A 19,435-nucleotide genomic window follows, 5' to 3' on the forward strand; every position below is an offset into this window, starting at 1 on the left:
CGTTGGGAATACTACAGGATTTTCTACAGGGTTCATAGCTAGCTATAATTACGTGGTTGGTAGTTACAGTAGTTTACTCACCAGCTCAATTATACGATGTAATATTACTGTAATATAGAGCTACAGAAAAAAACGACAATGCAGAATATTATAATAGTTATAAAAACATTCTGAATATTTTACTTTCTTATAGCATTAACAGTGATAAGGTAACTATTTCCCCCTAAGACATTAACGCCAAAGCAGAAAATTTATAAACAATCATTAACGGATTTCCTAAAATATTAAGGTCGATTTTTTTTTACTTTTTCTTCATTTAATAAATAATTGTAATTGTTCTCTCTCAGTTTGACCACAGCGTGCTCTCTAAACTTAGGGGAACGATTTATTAAATTAAATCAACAGGAGAACACTGTATTGATTTGAGGAAACAGATTTTGTCTCTAAACTTTATTTTTCTACGTTGATTCTTTAGGGGCAGCCGTAAGTAGCTCTAGGACTGTTACTTTGCAAAAGTGTCTCGCAGATGATGGCGGTTTGAGGCTTCACGGGCCTCGGAAACTCAGGTCACACCCAGAACCGGCAGCGACCCTATCAGCGCCCTCCTCAGCCCGCAGCTCCACACACACTGAGCGCCGGCGGGCGGGCGGCGAGTTCATTCGGTCCACACACTGGTGCATGCGTCCCTTCTGGGTCTACAGGCCTCCGCACACAGGCTTTGTAAGTAACACAGCACAGAAAGAAGAGACCCGTTGTGTCGTCCAGTAGACATACACGATAAGGTGAATGAAAGCGGGTCGGTGATTTGTCGTAGTCCGGGTCCGAACTTTGGCCGGTCGCTTTGAAATCGTAGCCGACTGACTCAGCTAGCTTAGCTGGATCACGTTGACTTAACGGTACCAGCGGTGAAGCGTCTCAGCGTGAGCTGTTTGTAAGGCGTGAAGTGCCGGATTCGCGCTTCGGTTGAGTTTGTGGGTTTAACTGTTGATCTGACGCCTGAATTTGGAGCATTTCTGCCTCAGTGTAAGTGAGTTAAGTGGAGTTGTGTGTGTGTGTGTGTGTGTGTGTGTGTGTTTCGACTCCGCTGTTGGTTCAGGGTGAGTTGGCCTAATGTTACTTTCACACAGGTCCAGAAAGTAAATATCCACCCCGGGATTTTATTTCCACTGCCTGGCGGCGCTGCCGCAGCTCTGAGCCGCACTTGCGGTTGAAACAAAATCCTGGCGTGGAGTTTTACGGTCTGGGCCTGGATTTCCCACCTCTGGCTTCACACATGGTCTGGTCTCCGGCTTAAGAGCGAGAGGCCGCTAGCTAACATGCTAGCTAGCTAGGTTGCGGCGTGCTGTTAGCTACGGCGCTGGCTAACGTTATCCAGCTAATTAGCTAGCGAACAATGCGACTTGTCTGTGTAATGGATACTATTGCTGATGCTCCTAATCCACCGTAGGAAACTCTAAGCTAAGCTAATGCTAACTAATGCGGGCGCAGATCTTAAGATTTACTTGGATATTATAGCTAGCTAGCTAACACAAGCAGACGTCGGTAACGTTATGGTAGCTAGCTAGTTAGCTCCCCCAACTCTTCTCAGTGTTGCTAACCGACTATTTGCTGTTAAGGCAAGTTAGCTAGCTAGCTAATTTTGATAACAGGGTGATGAAAAGAGTATCCATGCAGTCTGCTTGAGGGCAACCCGGCGTTTTGGCTCTTATTTGAGCTTTATGGTGCTATAAAAAATCGGTGTTTGTCCAGTCTTCACTCGGAAAACCAGCTAGTTAGTTAGCTAGGTGCAACCCAGACACGGCGAGCCTTTTGGGGTTGGAAACTAGGCTGGATTAGATAGCTGCCGGTGACCACGAACCAGGTGGCACAGGTTTATTTGGGGATTAATGACAGTGCCCGGGACATTGAGCTCTTTGTTTGGTCCCCATAAGCCGTCAGCCCTGAGGGGAAAGAAAAAATACACACACACACACACACACACACACACACAAGGGTACACCGACACACGCACACCTAAGATGATCTTATAGGGGCCATCACATGGTAGCTATTGAGCCGACAAGGCCACAAAGAGCACGGCCGAGAAGTCATCATCTATGGCGTATTTTTCCAGCTCGGATCACTTTAAGCACCCTGCCTTATTGTTTCACTGCAGTGTCCAATGAGCGTCAGGAAGCTAGTTATTTATTTATTAATTTTTATATTTACTGTTGCTTTGTTGCTCCTTCAGGCTGTTTCTCACTCGGTCACTCGGTCACTCTGTGTTTGTGTAGGATGGAGTGGCAGCCGGATGAACAGGGACTCCAGCAGGTCCTTCAGCTCCTGAAAGACTCTCAGTCCCCGAACACAGCCACGCAGAGAGCTGTGCAGCAAGTATCCTTCCCAGTTTCAAAAATGGCATTAATATGATCTTTACCTTCTGCATGTGTAGCATTTCAGACTCCACCGTCTCTTCAACGTATGCATTCAGCCTTAATCCCCCCCTCTTTTTGTTTTAAAGGTAATGGTAAAGAGGTTTGGTCTTTTTGTGGTTACCGTTGTATATGTATTGTTTCATTTCATCCTTTTTTGTTTGTTGTAAAATGTTGGTGTGATCTATTTGGATGAGAATGGCCAGTGTTTGAATCGCAGCGGTTTGTCTTCGCCAGACAAAAAGGGAAGAGGGGGGAAGTGAGAAGACGCTGTGGATTTTTATTTATTTATTTAAGAGTTATCGCGGCTTTGTACTGTCAAGAGAGTCTCAAGCTCTCGCGCTGTGAATTACAGGTTTTCACATTCGCTTACTATCATTATTGCGACTGGTGGAGCGTGCCAGTGTTGGAGGAGGTTTGATACGTTCATGAATGCTTCTTTGCCATGCTTCACAGTGCTACACGGTCCCTCACCCTTAACCGTGCCTTCAGAAACTAGAGCAACTGAACCAGTTTCCTGACTTCAACAACTATCTTATTTTCGTCTTGACGAGACTGAAATCGGAGGGTAAGTATGTCTTCTGAGGCGCCCTGTTCGGCATACAGGCAGTCACAAGCCAGGACCCAGCTAAACATATGTAAACTAGGGCTGGTCAATATGATATGTTATGGTGTCATGATAAAACTTGTTGTGGTGATAACAATATGCTTTTCTAAGCATATCAAGGAGACTGGTGGTGCTTAATGAGCACTGATCAGCTGCAGGCTTCATTAGAAACAGTGTAATTAGGCTGGCTTAATTAGATGAAGGTTAGCAGATTGAATTTAAATCACTGTATTCAGTACAGGAGAGTATAAGAGTTGTGTTTAAGCAAAAGTTTAAAAAGTTTTTATCAGCAAAAAAGTTTTAAAATATTGTGATATAGTATTTTTACCATATTGTCCAGCCCTAATGTAAACAAAATGTTAAAGGGGGAAATCAACACAATGAAAAAATTGCTGAAATTGTGAGATATTGCTGAGATGTGAGGTATTTTTGTGTTTAGCCAGAGTCTTGCCTGTCCAGTAGGAGAAGGACATTTCTGTTGGAAAGTCCTTACCCTTGTGTCGGTAATTAGTCCTAAAGCCTTAAGTGACCTGGCCAGCTAGGATATCCTGCTCGGAGTTGTCTGCATTTTGGCTGTTTATGTTTTGTTTTTTTTAATGCAGAATTTAGACATGTAGTTTTTACTAAAGGAGAGTCTTAAGGTTTTGCTGAAGAGGGATCAATTCTAAGCTTGAGTTTGCCCTCAGCCTAACATGCATCCCTTTCGTTCTTCTAATATGGCCCCTTTTCCTGTTGTGTTTTTTTACCATTTCCCTCCTGTTTCTACCTCTGTGCCACTCTGTACCTCAGATGTTCACCAGCGCCTGTGGCCACTTTGGTTTCTTGTGGCTTCGCATTTTGTTTGCCATTTTCACACATTGAGACTTCCTGTTGAGACCAGTTTATGAAGACCTCTCTCCTCCTCTTCTCTCCTCACAGATGAGCCGACACGTTCGCTCAGCGGTTTGATTTTGAAGAACAATGTGAAGGCTCACTACCAGAACTTCCCTCCAGCAGTGGCAGACTTCATCAAGCAGGAATGTCTGAGCAACATCGGGGACCCATCCCCCCTCATTCGCGCTACCATCGGTGAGTGTACGCCACGCTAAGAAGTGAGGTTTGATTGATTGCAACGGTTATGGTTGCAATCTGTTATGTTTGCGCCCCCCCCCCCCCCCATAAAACTTTAACTTTTATTAGGGTTCTTCCCACTTAAATGCTCTTTTATATGTACATACGAACCAAAATGTGTTGCTCACGCCTCAAGATCTCACGCCTATGAATAATTTCTGGCCTGTTTGTTAGAGTTTAGTCTTGTTTGCTTTATGTAGGTAATATATTCTTATACCTACCTCACAACTGATACCTACTTGCTGAGATCGCTCCTTATATACTAAATAAAGCCTAGTGTGCCATCGGTATTGTATTTCGTCCTTATGCTAAATGTGGAATCTAGGGACTGTGCTGATTAATGATTTATTTCTGCTAGCAAAAGTTTAATGGAAGTCTACTCTTATGTGTTCTTTAGGCTTGCCAAAAGTAGCCCACACTCAAAAAAAAACATCTAATGTTTCCCATCCAGGTATCCTGATCACAACCATCGCTTCAAAAGGAGAGCTGCAGACATGGCCTGAGCTGCTCCCTCAGCTCTGCAACTTGCTCAACTCGGAGGATTATAACACCTGCGAGGTCAGGACTTCCTAAAAATTGCTGAACGGAGGCTAAATCACGGTTTTCTACTTAATCCACATGATGTCGATTGACCAAGAAATGTTTGGTGCCTAAATGTTGCTTCTTTACTTGTGCACCGGTGCTACGAAGCTAATCACCCCTCCACCCAAACTGACACCAATCAGATTCCACTTCAGCATGCTCTTCAACCCTGCCCTGTGGTTTACCTTTGCCTGGTTTCTGTGTTCAGGGTTCATTTGGAGCTCTGCAGAAGATCTGTGAGGACTCATCTGAGCTGCTAGACAGTGATGCGCTGAACCGGCCTCTAAACATCATGATCCCCAAATTCTTGCAGTTCTTCAAGCACTGTAGTCCCAAGATCAGGTTGGTGCATACAGTTGTCTCTTCCTGTGTTATAGCTTAATGCATTAGGATGCGCACTGTGTTTCTGTGGTGCAGTTTGGTGTTTATATACTTTGTCTGTTCTATGCGCCCTGTCTGCAGATCTCATGCCATTGCTTGTGTGAACCAGTTCATCATTGGTAGAGCTCAGGCTCTTATGGACAACATTGACACCTTCATTGAGGTAACTACTAACTCTTTTACTGCTTGTTGGTTTTGGGCGAACTGAACCAAAGAGAAGACCAATAGAAATGTCACTTAAAAAACTTTAAACTCCTGGGTACTTTTTTTTTTTTTTTTTTTTTTTTTTTTTAAAGTGTCTGACCACTACTTTCCTTTATCCGTTATTTCAGAGTCTTTTTGCGCTGGCTGCAGATGAGGACTCTGAGGTGAGGAAGAATGTGTGTCGGGCGCTGGTCATGCTGCTTGAAGTCCGTATCGACCGACTCATCCCACACATGCACAGCATCGTTCAGGTGAGTCTTCCTCTCCCTTTGATCGCTGATCATGTCCTGAAACTACTCACTAGGAATATAAAAATGCATGCAAATCCAAGTGGCAATTCAACTGGCAATTAAGCAAAAATTGTAAATGTATAGTTTAAGTAATGTATAAATAACACATGACTTTGGTTGGGGTGTCTTAAAAAGCCTATACAACTTTGTTGTTTTACCTCAGGATGAAGCTTATATATTTTTTCCTGAGCCTGCATATTATATTGTAGCTTTAACACTGACAGTTAATTTGGAGAGAAGAGATGGTAGAAGCCCATCCCCTAATATTAACTCTTAGCATAGCACGGATGCCCCCCCCTGCTTTTGCTTTGTGTGCAGAGTTTAATTTCCTCTTCCAGGAACCATAGTGCAGGAAAAGCTGTGGTCTCAAGGCCTGGACTTCACGAGTCTGCTCTCCAGTATAAACCACACCACATCTCTTAAACTCTCTTAGTAGGGTTTTTGCTAGTGGGCCAGGTGTGAATAGAACGAGTCGCAAAACTTTGGGGGTTTAGGAATTGGTCCATTATCCAGCCCCGTTTTGGTTCTGCAGGGTTTTCTTTTGAAATGACTGTTTTGAGGTTCACAGTTCCACATGTAGTTATCTTTCACAAGCTGTCTTTGTTCACATTTTTAGCTTTTTTTTTCTTGTTTGTTTTGTTTCTCTGCATTTCAGTATATGCTGCAGCGCACACAGGACCCGGATGAGAACGTGGCTCTGGAAGCCTGTGAGTTCTGGCTCACGCTGGCTGAGCAGCCCATCTGCAAGGAGGTGCTGTCTGGACACCTGGTTCAGTAAGTCATGGCTGACTAGGAACATTACAGGCTTCAAAACATTTGATCCCCTGTTGCTTTTAGGTATAAGCGTTTGGCCAGAGCAGGTCTTTAATTGGGTGGTTTTCATTGGCTGCTAGCCCTGCTGGGTGGAGATGGGCGATGTGTGGAGCATCTGCTGCACATCCAGCCTGTCGCCATGGAGATGATGACATCAGAGTTCGTGACTGTTGGTGATGCTTTGAGTATTCATACTGTCTGATCCACTGCAGCCCGGTTCCGCACGCCCATTAGCACCCTCGGTATCGTATGACACGGCTAATTTTGGCCTTGCTTCCAGCGTTCTCCGGGAGCTCTGGGAGAGGCTGCATAAACAGAGATGGCATCTTCAAACAATGCTGTAAAAATAAGGTCCATTACTGCGCAGTAAAATAACCGATGCCACTTGAAAGTCTTTGTTTTTTCTAGCAATATTATGGACACTTAATATTTTTTTGGACATTAGGAGATCTAAATATTGTAGCTAAACACAAATGAAAGTCTTTTAGAAATTATTTGTAAAAAGTAATTAATAGAGATACAGTTACGACACATTTGTTAAAATGCCCGCAGTTAGTCAGACGCAGAACGTCAGCTGAAGATTTTGGAGGAGCCTGCCTTATTTAAACCATAGGTATTTAGGCCCTGCCTCTCACATCCGTTTATTTTTAAAAACCAAGGTATTTGTCTGCATTTTGCCGTCCCATCCACGCAGCTATTTGCAGTGTGTACGAGGAAGACGGTGCTTCATGAAAATGCTAGTTTCATAACACATTTTTGTTTTAGTTTTTTTTGTTGTTTTTGTTTTTTCCCCCTCAAAATTGTAAGTTAATGTCTGTTGTGCCTCATCATATTAAGACTGCTATTGAGAAATGTGAAGATTACGAAACCAAAAGGGAACTGTTTGTTCTATGCCTGTTATCTTCTAATGTGTGTTTGTAATTTTCAAACAAAATTATGCACTCATATGATGTTCCAAATCTGACCCCTTTTAGGCTGATTCCTATTCTGGTGAATGGAATGAAGTACTCTGAAATCGACATCATCTTACTGAAGGTGAGTGCACATTCGCTGCTGTGCTGGTTGACGACTTTTTACCTGACCTACGTATGGCCTGACAATGGGGATGACGATATCTTCAATCTTGAGGCTCTTCTATGATGTTTCATGTATTCATACTGTCTGACCCGAGGCCACATATCTGCAGCTGTTAGACTTTGTTGTATTTGATGTCAGGAAAAGACAGCATTGGGATAATTGCCAGGGGGCGGAGGGGGGGTAGCCATTCTTGTTCTTCAGAATGGTTATGCAGCCACCAAGTACTTACTTGGAAGGTGTGTGTGGGTTTTTTATTCATTTCTTTTTTTTTTAACTAATTTTACATGTTGTAGGCAGGTCTGCTGGGGAGAAGGTTAAAATTTAGTTTGCTCTTAACATATAGATCCATCACTTCACACCAGTGTCTCTGTTCACCAATCTATAAATCACTACAGTGAAGTTGGGCTTTCTGGTGATATCCACCTTTTAAATTACAGATATTATCTGCAATTATTTTGATGAAACCTCTTGACCCCCTGTTACCAGACCAGAGGGGGGGAAAAGTGACCAGATTAATAGTTTTAAAATCATCCTAATGCTCTCAGCGTGTTTAGCACAGTTGTCTCTTTTGGTTGTTGTGACTAGAAAGCTTGTCTGGTTTGTCTAACCCAAATTTTGCGTTTGACCTTGTACTCCTCCTTTAGGGTGACGTGGAGGAGGATGAGGCCATTCCAGACAGCGAGCAGGACATCAAACCCCGTTTCCACAAGTCGCGCACAGTCACACTGCAGCATGAGGGAGGTGAGGGAGAGGAGGGGGAGAACATTGACGAAGATGATGACGACGATGACGACACCCTGTCTGACTGGAATTTACGTAAGTGGATACTTGTTGCAAGCACATCTTGGTGCGATCCGTAATGATGGTTTCGTCCACACCGGCAGTGGCACTCATACACTTGAGTAAGCTCCAGGTCTTTTTGTAGTGACATGTCCTATTGGACATTTAGTGGTATGTCCACTAAATTATATTTTGGCTTTGTTAGGCAAGAAATGGCTGCAAAATATATAAATAGTAGCTAAACCACTGGCAAGATCTACACTGCTTACAATGGAGGTGATGACAAGTTTGAACTTGATTGTCCATGATGTTCAAGTATTCATACTGTCTGATCCACTGAGGCCAGAGTGACCGATCTGTCTTGTAGAGTAATTCCCGAGCCAAAGCTTAATTGAAGTAGTGAAGTTGACCTACTTCAGTTTTCTAAACAGGTTTTAGGACTGCACAACATGTTTGTTAATCATTATTGTGACATAGACCTTCACAATGCTGATACTGCAGGAAACTGCAACACACCCATTTGCAGTTCAGTGTGATGGTGTTTGTCGTACAATTTTGTAACTGGAATACATTTGGTCACGTCAAGAGTTCACTATATATGTAATGTTAAATATATTTTGAGGCCTATCTTAATTCAGACATATTGAATAATATTCATATTTTGTGTGCTGTTTAAATTGGACAGAATAAATAATATTTCCAAAGGTGTCTCCTAAAAAATAAATAAAAAAAAATAAACCCTGAAAGGCTGAAATAGAAGCTAACCATCTTTTTCCTTCAGGTAAATGTTCAGCAGCAGCACTGGACGTGTTGGCTAATGTATTCCGGGATGAGCTACTGCCCCACCTGCTCCCGCTGCTGAAGGATCTACTGTTCCACCCAGACTGGGTTGTCAAAGAGTCCGGCATTTTGGTGCTGGGGGCTATCGCTGAGGGTAGGCTAAAGCTGGGACTGTGATGTTTGTGCTGTTTGACATTTATTTCCCTGGTAGTGGGCTTATTTTATTTGTATGTTTTCCCTCCCCAATGGGGAAAAATAAGGCCAGGGTGGTTTAGTAATAAAGACTTATGTCCCACTTATGTTAACTACTTCGGCAGTGTTCGAAGCTGAACACTGTATAAAACGCTTCCCAGCTAGATTTTGGCAAAGTCATTAGCTAAAGACCATAAGAGCAGCTACGTGGAACCTGGAGTTCTGTTGTGTGGTGTTTTTTCCTTCTCTCTCCCCCTTGCTGTTTTTCACCATTTATCACAACTCTTTCTTTAAACTTCTGTGCTTGTTTGCATGTTTGCTATAAAACAGACACTTTTGAGTTATATTTCCTATGACGTTGTTGTAAGTTGTGGTCTTTTGCTTGCCTTCTCTCTAACTTGAGTTTTCTTACCTCTCTCTCGTGTTCTGTAGGTTGTGTGCAGGGAATGGTTCCTTACCTGCCTGAGTTGATTCCTCACCTGATCCAGTGTTTGTGTGATAAGAAAGCTCTGGTTCGTTCCATCGCCTGCTGGACGCTGAGCCGCTACGCTCACTGGGTGGTCAGCCAGCCGCCTGACGCCTACCTCAAACCCCTCATGACTGAGCTGCTCAAACGAATCCTTGACGGCAACAAAAGGGTTCAGGAGGCTGCCTGCAGGTGTGTTAATGAATTTTGACTTTGTTAGGCAAGCAATGACTGCAAAATATCTAGATAGTAGCTCTCCTACTGGCAAGATCTTCACTTTTCAATGGAGGTGATGACAAGTTCAAACTTGATTGTCCATGATGTTCAAGTATTCATACTGTCTGATCCGCTCAGGCCAGAGTGACAGATCTGTCTTGTAGTGTAATTTTCAGTTTGTCAAAAACCACCCACAGACTGGTTTAGTCAGTCAGACCTGCAATGCGTTGATTGCCTAGAATGCTCATAGTAAACAGTTTTGGGATTGGGTTCAAAGCTCAATCCAATAATTGTGGCCTTGTTGGTACAGCACAGATGGTCAGCTGACTCTAATATGCAGCAATATTGGTTGCTATCTAAAAGGTTGGTTGACTTTTCTTCTATCTCCTTTCTGCAGTGCGTTTGCAACTCTGGAGGAAGAGGCCTGTACCGAGCTGGTTCCCTATCTGGGCTTCATTCTGGACACACTGGTCTTTGCTTTTGGAAAATACCAGCACAAAAACCTTCTCATCTTGTACGACGCCATTGGAACGCTGGCTGACTCTGTGGGCCACCATCTCAACCAGCCTGTGAGTTTCCTGCTGCCAGAGTGTACTGGATTCATCTGCTGTTACAGAAAACAAATGGGAAAGCTCTACATATATATTAGGATCATTTATTCCACTCGTTCTCATAGGAGTATATCCAGAAGCTGATGCCACCTCTTATCCAGAAATGGAATGAGCTGAAAGATGAGGACAAGGATCTGTTTCCTTTATTGGAGGTGAGGGGAATTTGAACTTGTTTGTAAGCTAGGAGGGATGCAGTGAGTCAAATGATAACCATGTAGTGAGGTGAGAAGATTTTAATGGAGACCCTCTCCTTATCTGTCTAGTGTCTGTCATCAGTGGCCACCGCTCTGCAGAGTGGCTTCCTGCCGTATTGTGAGCCAGTGTACCAGCGCTGCGTCACCCTGGTTCAGAAGACTCTTGCTCAGGCAATGGTGAGTGCACTCGCCACCCACACAGTCACCCACAAAGTCATAACTGCCATCTTATTAGCATTCATTAAATCAGCCTGCGTTCAGCTGGTCGCAAGGCTGCTTGCTTACGTTTGGGGTGCCTGTATCTTAATGCAAGGCTGCAATACAAACATTTTTGTTTCGTTTATGTTGTGTTTTCTGTTGCAAGCCAGCTCTTACAGTTGCATTTGTGTTTAAGGATTTGAACAGCCCAAGCAAACTAACTGTTGCCAGATTTTATGGAATTTACTTGCTTTTTACTGACATTATAAAGTTCCTTTCTACTTAGTGTAGCTGTCCATACTAATTATTTCAGGTGGCGTAGTGAGATGTGCACTGTTTTTATGGAAATCTTGCTTTCATATTTGATATCGCATTATGTTGTCCTGGTGTTCAACCTCAAAAACTGTATGTTTACGCCAGGCGTTAAATAGTTTTTTGGTAATCGGATCACGTTCAGATTTCGCATGTCTGCCAGGTCCAAAAACCCTCAAGACGCTTTTGGAGGTGGACAGAGACTGATCTCTGATCTCTCTATGAGAATGCAAGATTTGTATATTAATGCACCACGTTGTAGAACCTGTTGTAGAATTTACATGCGCGACCTGTGTTTTTAGGAAGTAAAATGAAAATGACTATGTATGCATTGTGTTTTTTTACACGGGAAAGTAAAATTTAATCTTATCTGGTCATGTTATCTGGACTTTTGTGACCATGTATACAGATACTGGTCAGACCAGTCTGGGATGTGAGCAAGAAAGTACGTACAGGAAGAAGGTTGTGTGTTCCAGAACCATGCAGATTTCTGTGTTTAACGTGGAATAGCAGCAGAGATGGCCTTTGTTCATAGCTGTGGTAATTACCTGACACCTGGTCATTTGGTTGGATCGAGGTCAGATCAGGTTTTCACCGCAGACAGTCTGCTTTAGAGGCTGTTTTGGACTCTTCTCAAGGGTCTGCAGAGAGAGAGATTGCTGTATTCATACCTGCCCAAATGAATCGCACAAAGGATGAAGACACGAGTTGAATCATTATGAACTGGCTTTTAGGAGTGCAGCTGTGGAAACGCCAGTAATTAAACTAGCCAAAATGACTTGAGAATCCATGATCTGGAGATGAGCGCTTTCTTTAGTATGATCGAAGTAAAACCGAACTTTCAGTGTGTGGCCGTTGGCTAATCACAGCTATGCCTCCACCCAAAAAAACAAAACTTACCTAGAGTATATGTGACCGAATAAGTCCAGAAAATAGAAGGAGCTCTAAATGTGCATGGAAAAAGTTCAACAACTTTCAGATAAATAAAATTACACGTTCCATGTCTGCTCTCATCGTACGAGGGCAGCAGATGTTGAATAAACACAGTACCTGGAGCATAATGTTGACTAGAACATGCATCTGTTGGCTGTTGTATCAGAGTTCGGGACCCAGTGCTTTCCTCAGTGTGTTGTGTTAGCTGCCCAATGATAGATCAACAGTTTGAAAAGAGGCAGCTGACTGCTCTTGTATTGGAGGTCTTCACCCTCCTAGCGCTGGGAGCATTGCAAGCATTGCAAGTGGTGTGGTAAAGTGGGTTGGGTGATTGTCCATAAATTGGGTTAGAAAATATTTAATATAAAAAGCCTATGTATTGGTACAGTAGTTTTTGCCGTATCACCCAGTTCTCAGTGAACCTATATCTGATAGATATAGGTCTTAGAAGACCAATAAATGAAAATATAATGTATGCCATGTTACAAGAAGAAGAACTACTTGCTCTTTTTTCTCTCAAAGTAATGGTTGGTTGATTTCTAATTTCTATTGAATACTCAGATGTCCTATTAGAAGTATATCCAAGTAAATGTAACCACTGTGTGTGTGTGTGTGTGTGTGTGTGTGTGTGTGTGTGTGTGTGTGTGTGTGTTGGGGGGGGGGGGGGTCTTGGAATCTGCAATCTATTAATAAATAATACACAAGATTTTTCTTGAGCATGTTTCTGAACTGTCGTCTTTTTTATGATAGATGTATAATCAGCATCCAGAGCAGTATGAGGCTCCTGATAAGGATTTCATGATTGTGGCTCTGGACCTGCTAAGTGGACTTGCCGAGGGCTTGGGTGGCCATGTGGAGCAGTTGGTTGCCCGCAGCAACATCATGACCCTACTTTTCCAGTGCATGCAGGTACCCAGTGATTATGTAACTTGGTGGGGGGGAAATGGGGCCATGTACTGTGTTTGTGTGTTTTGGAGACTGAAGTGTTATGTCTGTAGGACACCATGCCGGAGGTGAGGCAAAGCTCTTTCGCTCTGCTGGGGGATCTGACCAAAGCCTGCTTTCTTCATGTTAAGCCCTGCATTGGTGAGGACCGCTTTTGCCATTGTCCTCTTCATATGTTGTTGCGGTCATGCAAAACTAAGAATAAGTAACTTTACAGTAAAAAAAACAAAAAAAAAAAAACAACTTTCACTGGTTTAGTAATTGTATTCCCAAGCTTTTCTATTGGTCTGAGCATTCTATTTCACTGTAAAAATAATTCATTTATTCAGAATTTGTGTTTGTTTTATTGTGAGATTTCCATTCAGTGATGAATGAGTTCATTTCCAATTCTATAATGTTTTGTTTGAAATAAAATTAGTTTGTTCCCTCTCCATTGGAAATTAAATCATCCATGGAATGAAGTTAAATATATTATAATTTACAATTATTACCCATATATTTTTGCAATAATATCTTTCAAACAATGCCTAGTGTGCTTATATAAGAATGGCTTTATGCATTTATCAGCAATTTTTCATTATAGACTGATTCCATTTGAAACATTTCCATTTTTGTTCTCGATTTGGTTTTGAATGGTGATGCTTGAACACACTGCTTAGTATAAGGGCTGTACAATTAGAGCTGTACAAATTAGTGATGGACTGGTGCCTGTGTCTGTAGCGGAGTTCATGCCCATCCTGGGACTCAACCTAAACCCAGAGTTCATTTCCGTCTGCAACAACGCCACCTGGGCCATCGGTGAAATCTCCATACAGATGGGTGAGTTTCTTCACGTCATGCCTGCCTGGTCCTGTGTAGAGATGCATGTATTGTTACACACACACACACACACACACACACACACACAGGATGCTGGTGTGTACGGTTACCTGTGCTGCTGATTGTGGAACTGTGTAAAATACTGCATTGTCGTTGAACAAAGTGTTTTCCTGCGATGCTCCAGTTTAATCATCTGTCGTGTTTAGATTTGGATAAGTGCTAAAACAGCTGCTGTGAGGGACTGTGTGCGTGTGTCTGTGTGCTTGTGCGTATGTCCTCTTAATCCTGCAGCTGAGACTTGGAGTTTTGAGCCTCTTAGTGTGTGCTTTGGCATGGTAGACTGCAGGCAGGCTAGTGACAGTGTTTGGTGTCTCTACAGGCTCAGGTGACAACAAGCAGGGAGCAGGTGATTGTTCAGGTGAGATAGGAAGGAAGCTCGGATGGTTTTCTGTGACTTGTGAAAACAAAACAAAAATAAAAACGCTGAATGTAATGATTTGCCTGAATTGGAATAAAGCAGGGCTGAAACTTAACGTTTTTCCGTTCTAAGAAAAAATCCCTCAAATGCTGTTTGATATTTGAATGTTCTTAATGAAAAATCTGATTAAACGATTACAAATAAATAAATGTATTAATCAGTAATTACACAGATGAGCCAGATTATGACTACCTGTCCAATATGCTCTTGGTCTTCTGTGTGCTGCCAAAATGGACACAATTCCATAAGATATGGACTCAAGACTTCTCAGTGTGCTCTATGGTATCTGAAACCAAGACAGCAGATACTTTTCAAGACCTGTAGGTTTTGAGGATTCCCTCCCACAGGTGCTCAGATTGGGGGATCTGATCACATTGATCTGTTTTCTAAATTATCAAGTCTCTCAGGCGGAAATGCAGAATACCATATAGTCGATATACCATATGTTGCCTGAAAAAGGTTTCCGGATACTCTGGATGGCTGGCCAGGTAGCATAAACTCATTGTCAGAACTGCATGCAACTAAGAGCCCTAGCTAGCAGTCCAAAACTTTAGGCTCCCCCTAGTAGTTGTCAAATTACAGCTTTAAAAAAAATTACCAGCTAATTTTAAACAGCTAAAATAAGATTAACTACATCTGCTGAGTAGTGACTGGATGTTCCCACTCTTGACACCCCCACCCCTCTCCTCTTCTTCCCTCTTGGCCTCAGGTGTAGAGATGGAGCCATATGTGGGATTGGTACTTAACAACCTGGTGGAGATTATAAACAGACCCAATACCCCCAAGACTCTACTGGAGAACACAGGTACTGCACTTAAATATGTCATTAATTATTTATCTGGTTCTTCTTGTACCACACTCAAATCTGTGATGAACTGCATAAGACATTCGAAATCTGAAATCCATGTGGAACTTCAGTTTCTGATTGAATGTGGCAACAGATGCATTGTGAGTTGAAATGCTTCTATGCTGTAGCACAGTTGTTGATACCGTATCTCTTCCTTTGCTGGAACAGCCATTACCATTGGTCGACTGGGATATGTTTGTCCTCAGGAGGTGGCACCCATGCTGCCACAGTTTATTCGACCCTGGTGAGTCCACACCTTCTTCTCTCCCTTAGCTGCTGTTCGTAGAGATATTCAGCATTTTATGAAATGTGTGGAAATACGCTATGTCCAAATGTTTGTGGACACCTTTTGTAATAAATGCGATCATCTCCTTTTATTTGCACCCATTGCTTACACTCTCACACAGCTTGTCTAGTTCTTGTAGAGAAGTATTGCCAATAGAATAGGAGACACTGGAGCAGATAAACATGAACTTTGTCACCGTGCCTGATGCTATGTGTGGGCTAGAGGTGTACAAAGCACCCAGCATTCAGCTGTGGAGCAGTGCAACGGTGTTCTCTAGAATGTTGGTGCTCCATCCAATACTTTTGGGATGAGGTGACGAAGGTGATCTTCAGACATCCTGACCTCACTAACTCATGTTACTCCAACAAAAGCAGGATAAACTTTTTAAAACTCTTGATTTAGCAATAAAAGGCATAAATGAGCAGGTGTCTCACTACTCTTGTCAACTAAAATGGGCCTTCTGCTTTCAGGTGCCAATCACTGAGAAACATTAGGGACAACGAGGAGAAGGATTCTGCCTTCAGAGGCATCTGTTTAATGATTGGGGTCAATCCTGGAGGCGTAGTGCAGGTGAAGTTCAGTTGTACAGAGATTGGCTTTACAGCTGTAATTGATCAAACGTGCATGGACGCAATACTTTGTCACAACACTGTTCTGTAGTTATGGTGGCTTTATTTCATCACAATAAACAAATATTCGTCGTGTGTATTTGTCTGTAGGACTTTATCTTCTTCTGTGATGCTGTGGCCTCCTGGGTGAACCCGAAAGAAGATCTAAGGGATATGTTCTACAAGGTATTCTTCAACTAACCTATTGCAAAATGTTGCAATACTTTCTGCAAGCTAAGAGTTCTGAGGAATCACTTGTATGTTCTTGTGCTGTGTTGCAGATCCTGCATGGCTTTAAGGACCAGGTGGGGGAGGAGAACTGGCAGCAGTTCTCTGAGCAGTTCCCCCCACAGCTGAAGGAGCGTCTCTCTGCCTGCTATGGCGTTTAGATGCGCCTCCCCAATTGACACAGGACACGCCTGTTAGGTACGTGATGCAGCATCAATATTTTTGTTTGTTCCTGCAAGGTTTTTTTGTACCGTAATGGGACTGCTTTTACTGACCATTACATTGTATATCCCTGACAGAGCAAATGTAATTCTTTGGTGGGCTAATGATTTAATCAGATATCGGCAGTGATTTATGCACAACTTAATGGTGATGCTTTAAAAGCGATGGTCGATTGCCCAGATTCAGAGCATCACTTAAACTGAATTAATAAATTAATACAAAATGTTTTTATGGGCAGTGTTAGTTTGACAAACCAAACGAACCTGTACTTTGTACATGACCTAGAGTGATTCCTCTTTAGCACCCGCTGCTTCACGTTTAAGGGAAATCTTTTATTTGCCTTATTGAATCTCATGCAGATACCTTGTATGTCAGTGTTTGAAGACACCCCTTCTACTGAATGCTTTCTGCTACTATAAGTTGCACCTATTGCTGACACAGATGTGCAAATTTACACACACACAGCTGTCCCTGTAGAGAAGTATTGCCAATAGAATAGGCCTCTTTGGAGCTTAACCTATTGGCACCGTTCATATTGGCACGCGTGGGTGAGAGGTGTATAAAGCCCCCTAGCATGGAGCTGTGTTCTCTGGAATGATGGTGCGCCATCAAATAATTTTAGGAGGAATGCAATCAAATCAAGTGATGAATGCAATCAAATCCTCAAATCTAATTGCCTGAGTAAACGCTTTTTTGAAGCTCTTGGTTTCAGCAAATAAATACATAAATAAACGGTACATGAGCAGGTGTCACGATATTTGTCACTAAGCAGTAAATTGATGTTTTTAGTGGATGCTGGATGGCACTAGTATTGTAACTGTATATTTAAATAAATAAATGTAAAAAAAAAAAAATTTACCTACAATTACTGGTTAAAAAAATCTAATGAAACATTTGCAGTCTTCTGTGCGTTACCATGGTTTACCACTGAGAATAACAAATAGATGGCTGCTACTAAACTGTAAACACCAAGCCAAGAAAGTATTCCTTTAATGAAGAGTATTTAATTCTAGTCCTTGATTGTCATTGCAAGACTGCAGATAATTATCTGAGCTTATATCTTGGGTGTCAGATTTTGTAATAATCCTGTTCTCTCTCTCTGCTCTTCAGGTCTAATCTACGGGAGGGTTACTGGGGAACTCATCCATGTCTGTGTATTGCACTGCCCTGCTGTTGGAGGGGGGAAGGACGGCGCGACGGTCTGTGTGTCGGGGCGGCCCCGCACCCTGTGTCTCTGTGAGGGAGGGTGGGTGAGGGTGGGGAGGGGGTTAGGGGGAGCCAACCTCTGCAACAAACGCCGCGATTTAGCGTCCCATGCGGTCGGAGTAGGAATTTTAAACATGAATAAATTAAAAGGTGAAAAACAAAAAAAGAAGAAAAAAAAATAACGGAAGCAAAAGGGATCTAGGCTGGGATAGATGAGGGAGAGGGAGGGAGATGGGTAGGAACGCCTCGCCAGCTGATAACTCCACTGCTCTCCTCGGTGTAGGAGGAGAGTGCAAACGGGAGGGGGGTGGGCTGGGTAGCGCCAAAAGCGCCCACCATTAGTACAGTCTAGTCAAGCCCTGGCACCTCAGCTAGACGCCTATAGCACACAAAGCGCGTTACGTAGACCCGCACACCTTTTTAGACGAGCTTAAGGCAAGCCTCTCTTTTTGCCTAGGCAACCTTTTTTGTGTGTACCCTAACGCATACATATGGGTGGACTACAAATGATATCTTAAGAGCTATCTGTTGAACACATCAACACAATATAATCGTTTTTAACCACAGGGATTAATGGCTAGAGGTGAAGCACCAGATGCTTACAGTTTTAGGGAGATGAGTGGAGTTCACCTTTTTAATATGCGATCATTACTTGTCAGTAAGTACAGTGCATATAGTCTCGCTTTCATGCCGTGTATTGCATCTTTCCAAGGCCGTTCATTGTTACTGCTCTGTGCCGTGGCTGGAACTTTTTTCCAACTTGGTTTTGGTCCGTTTGGTTATTCCTCCCCATGGAGGGGGAAAAAAACCCCAAAAAACCTAAAGCGCTCCACCGCGTTCCGTGTTGGCCCCCTTGGTTCTGCCATTACCAGAACAACCTTCAGGAACTGTAACTATAGTAGTGCTGAGTGTTTTTACTTTCCTTCTGCTTGCTCAGATAAGTGAATGAGAAAAATGGTTTGCATGAACTCCAGACCCTTGGAGAAATCGGTGCAATGTGCAGGTATCCGCTTTATTATTATTTTTTTAATTGTTTTTTTTTTTTTTTCCCTTTTAGGTTTTATTTCTTTAAGATCAACATGTATCGCAAACATACAGTGTTAGCAGCCTTAGCTTTAATAGTCTTTGTTTTGTTTTTTTTCCTCCTCTTCCTCCCCATTTAAGACAGTGTGGGTCTTGCGGCAGTAGTACATTGTAAGCAGTGTTTTACGCATCTAGCTTAAACAAAACAAACAAAAAAAAAAACATACTGCAACCTGACTTTCCTGTAGAGCAAAACAGCGTGCTGCTAGTGCTTAAAGTATGTTTTAATGAAATTAAGGTGTCAGTAAAAAACCAAGTGGGTGGTTTTAATGCACTTTCTTATTAAGGATATTTCACTCTTGGACAGCAGTCCAGCAGACTTATATAGACTATATTTGTTAAGGTTGTTGGTTAAAGGCATGTTTTCACAACATGACACTATTATTAACAGTAATAAACAATAAACAATTTTTATTATCATTTTCCACCTGGTTCTAGTCGGATTAGCTTGGTTGTTCCTTGTATCGGCGTCGTTTTTCGTAATGAAGCTGGCAGGTTTATACGTCTGATAAAGTCACGTGTAGGTATGCGCATTAATAACTCGATATATAACGAG

General features: G+C 42.5%; 1 protein-coding gene and 4 non-coding genes across 6 annotated transcripts; all 5 read left to right on the forward strand.

The window, feature by feature from the left end:
* The first annotated feature begins 603 nt into the window (after positions 1–603).
* Positions 604–17,821, forward strand: tnpo2a (transportin 2a). Of its 2 annotated transcripts, XM_072694475.1 has the most exons (26): positions 604–720; positions 2,274–2,373; positions 2,904–2,979; positions 3,937–4,086; positions 4,580–4,686; positions 4,919–5,052; positions 5,173–5,254; positions 5,424–5,546; positions 6,241–6,359; positions 7,373–7,433; positions 8,120–8,291; positions 9,037–9,189; positions 9,660–9,885; positions 10,307–10,478; positions 10,586–10,672; positions 10,784–10,891; positions 12,908–13,066; positions 13,156–13,243; positions 13,823–13,921; positions 14,301–14,339; positions 15,109–15,204; positions 15,415–15,490; positions 16,003–16,102; positions 16,252–16,326; positions 16,422–16,566; positions 17,701–17,821. In XM_072694475.1, exons 2-25 carry the CDS (start codon positions 2,275–2,277, stop codon positions 16,527–16,529), a joined length of 2,709 nt encoding a protein of 902 aa, XP_072550576.1. In that variant the 5' UTR covers positions 604–720; position 2,274; the 3' UTR covers positions 16,530–16,566; positions 17,701–17,821. The 2 variants fall into 2 exon arrangements, with proteins under 2 accessions (XP_072550576.1, XP_072550577.1); XM_072694476.1 differs by lacking the exon at positions 14,301–14,339 and having other exon boundaries at positions 605–720.
* On the forward strand, positions 6,538–6,605 carry LOC140574608 (small nucleolar RNA SNORD41). Its single transcript, XR_011980754.1, has one exon. It is a non-coding gene; the product is annotated as a small nucleolar RNA SNORD41 (small nucleolar RNA).
* On the forward strand, positions 7,498–7,568 carry LOC140574607 (small nucleolar RNA SNORD41). Its single transcript, XR_011980753.1, has one exon. It is a non-coding gene; the product is annotated as a small nucleolar RNA SNORD41 (small nucleolar RNA).
* LOC140574605 (small nucleolar RNA SNORD41) lies at positions 8,526–8,592 on the forward strand. Its single transcript, XR_011980751.1, has one exon. It is a non-coding gene; the product is annotated as a small nucleolar RNA SNORD41 (small nucleolar RNA).
* Positions 9,977–10,043, forward strand: LOC140574606 (small nucleolar RNA SNORD41). Its single transcript, XR_011980752.1, has one exon. It is a non-coding gene; the product is annotated as a small nucleolar RNA SNORD41 (small nucleolar RNA).
* Positions 17,822–19,435: the final 1,614 nt, after the last annotated feature.

Source organism: Salminus brasiliensis, chromosome 12 (genome assembly GCF_030463535.1).
Source record: "Salminus brasiliensis chromosome 12, fSalBra1.hap2, whole genome shotgun sequence".
Lineage (NCBI taxonomy): Eukaryota > Metazoa > Chordata > Actinopteri > Characiformes > Bryconidae > Salminus > Salminus brasiliensis.

Excerpts from the sequence above, each read along its gene's own strand:
- tnpo2a (XM_072694475.1), top strand. The coding sequence starts at position 2,275 with ATGGAGTGGCAGCCGGATGAACAGGGACTCCAGCAGGTCCTTCAGCTC. Across the intron at positions 6,360-7,372 it reads CTGTCTGGACACCTGGTTCA|GCTGATTCCTATTCTGGTGA; the intron begins GTAAGTCATGGC and ends GACCCCTTTTAG. Across the intron at positions 16,103-16,251 it reads ATCCTGGAGGCGTAGTGCAG|GACTTTATCTTCTTCTGTGA; the intron begins GTGAAGTTCAGT and ends ATTTGTCTGTAG.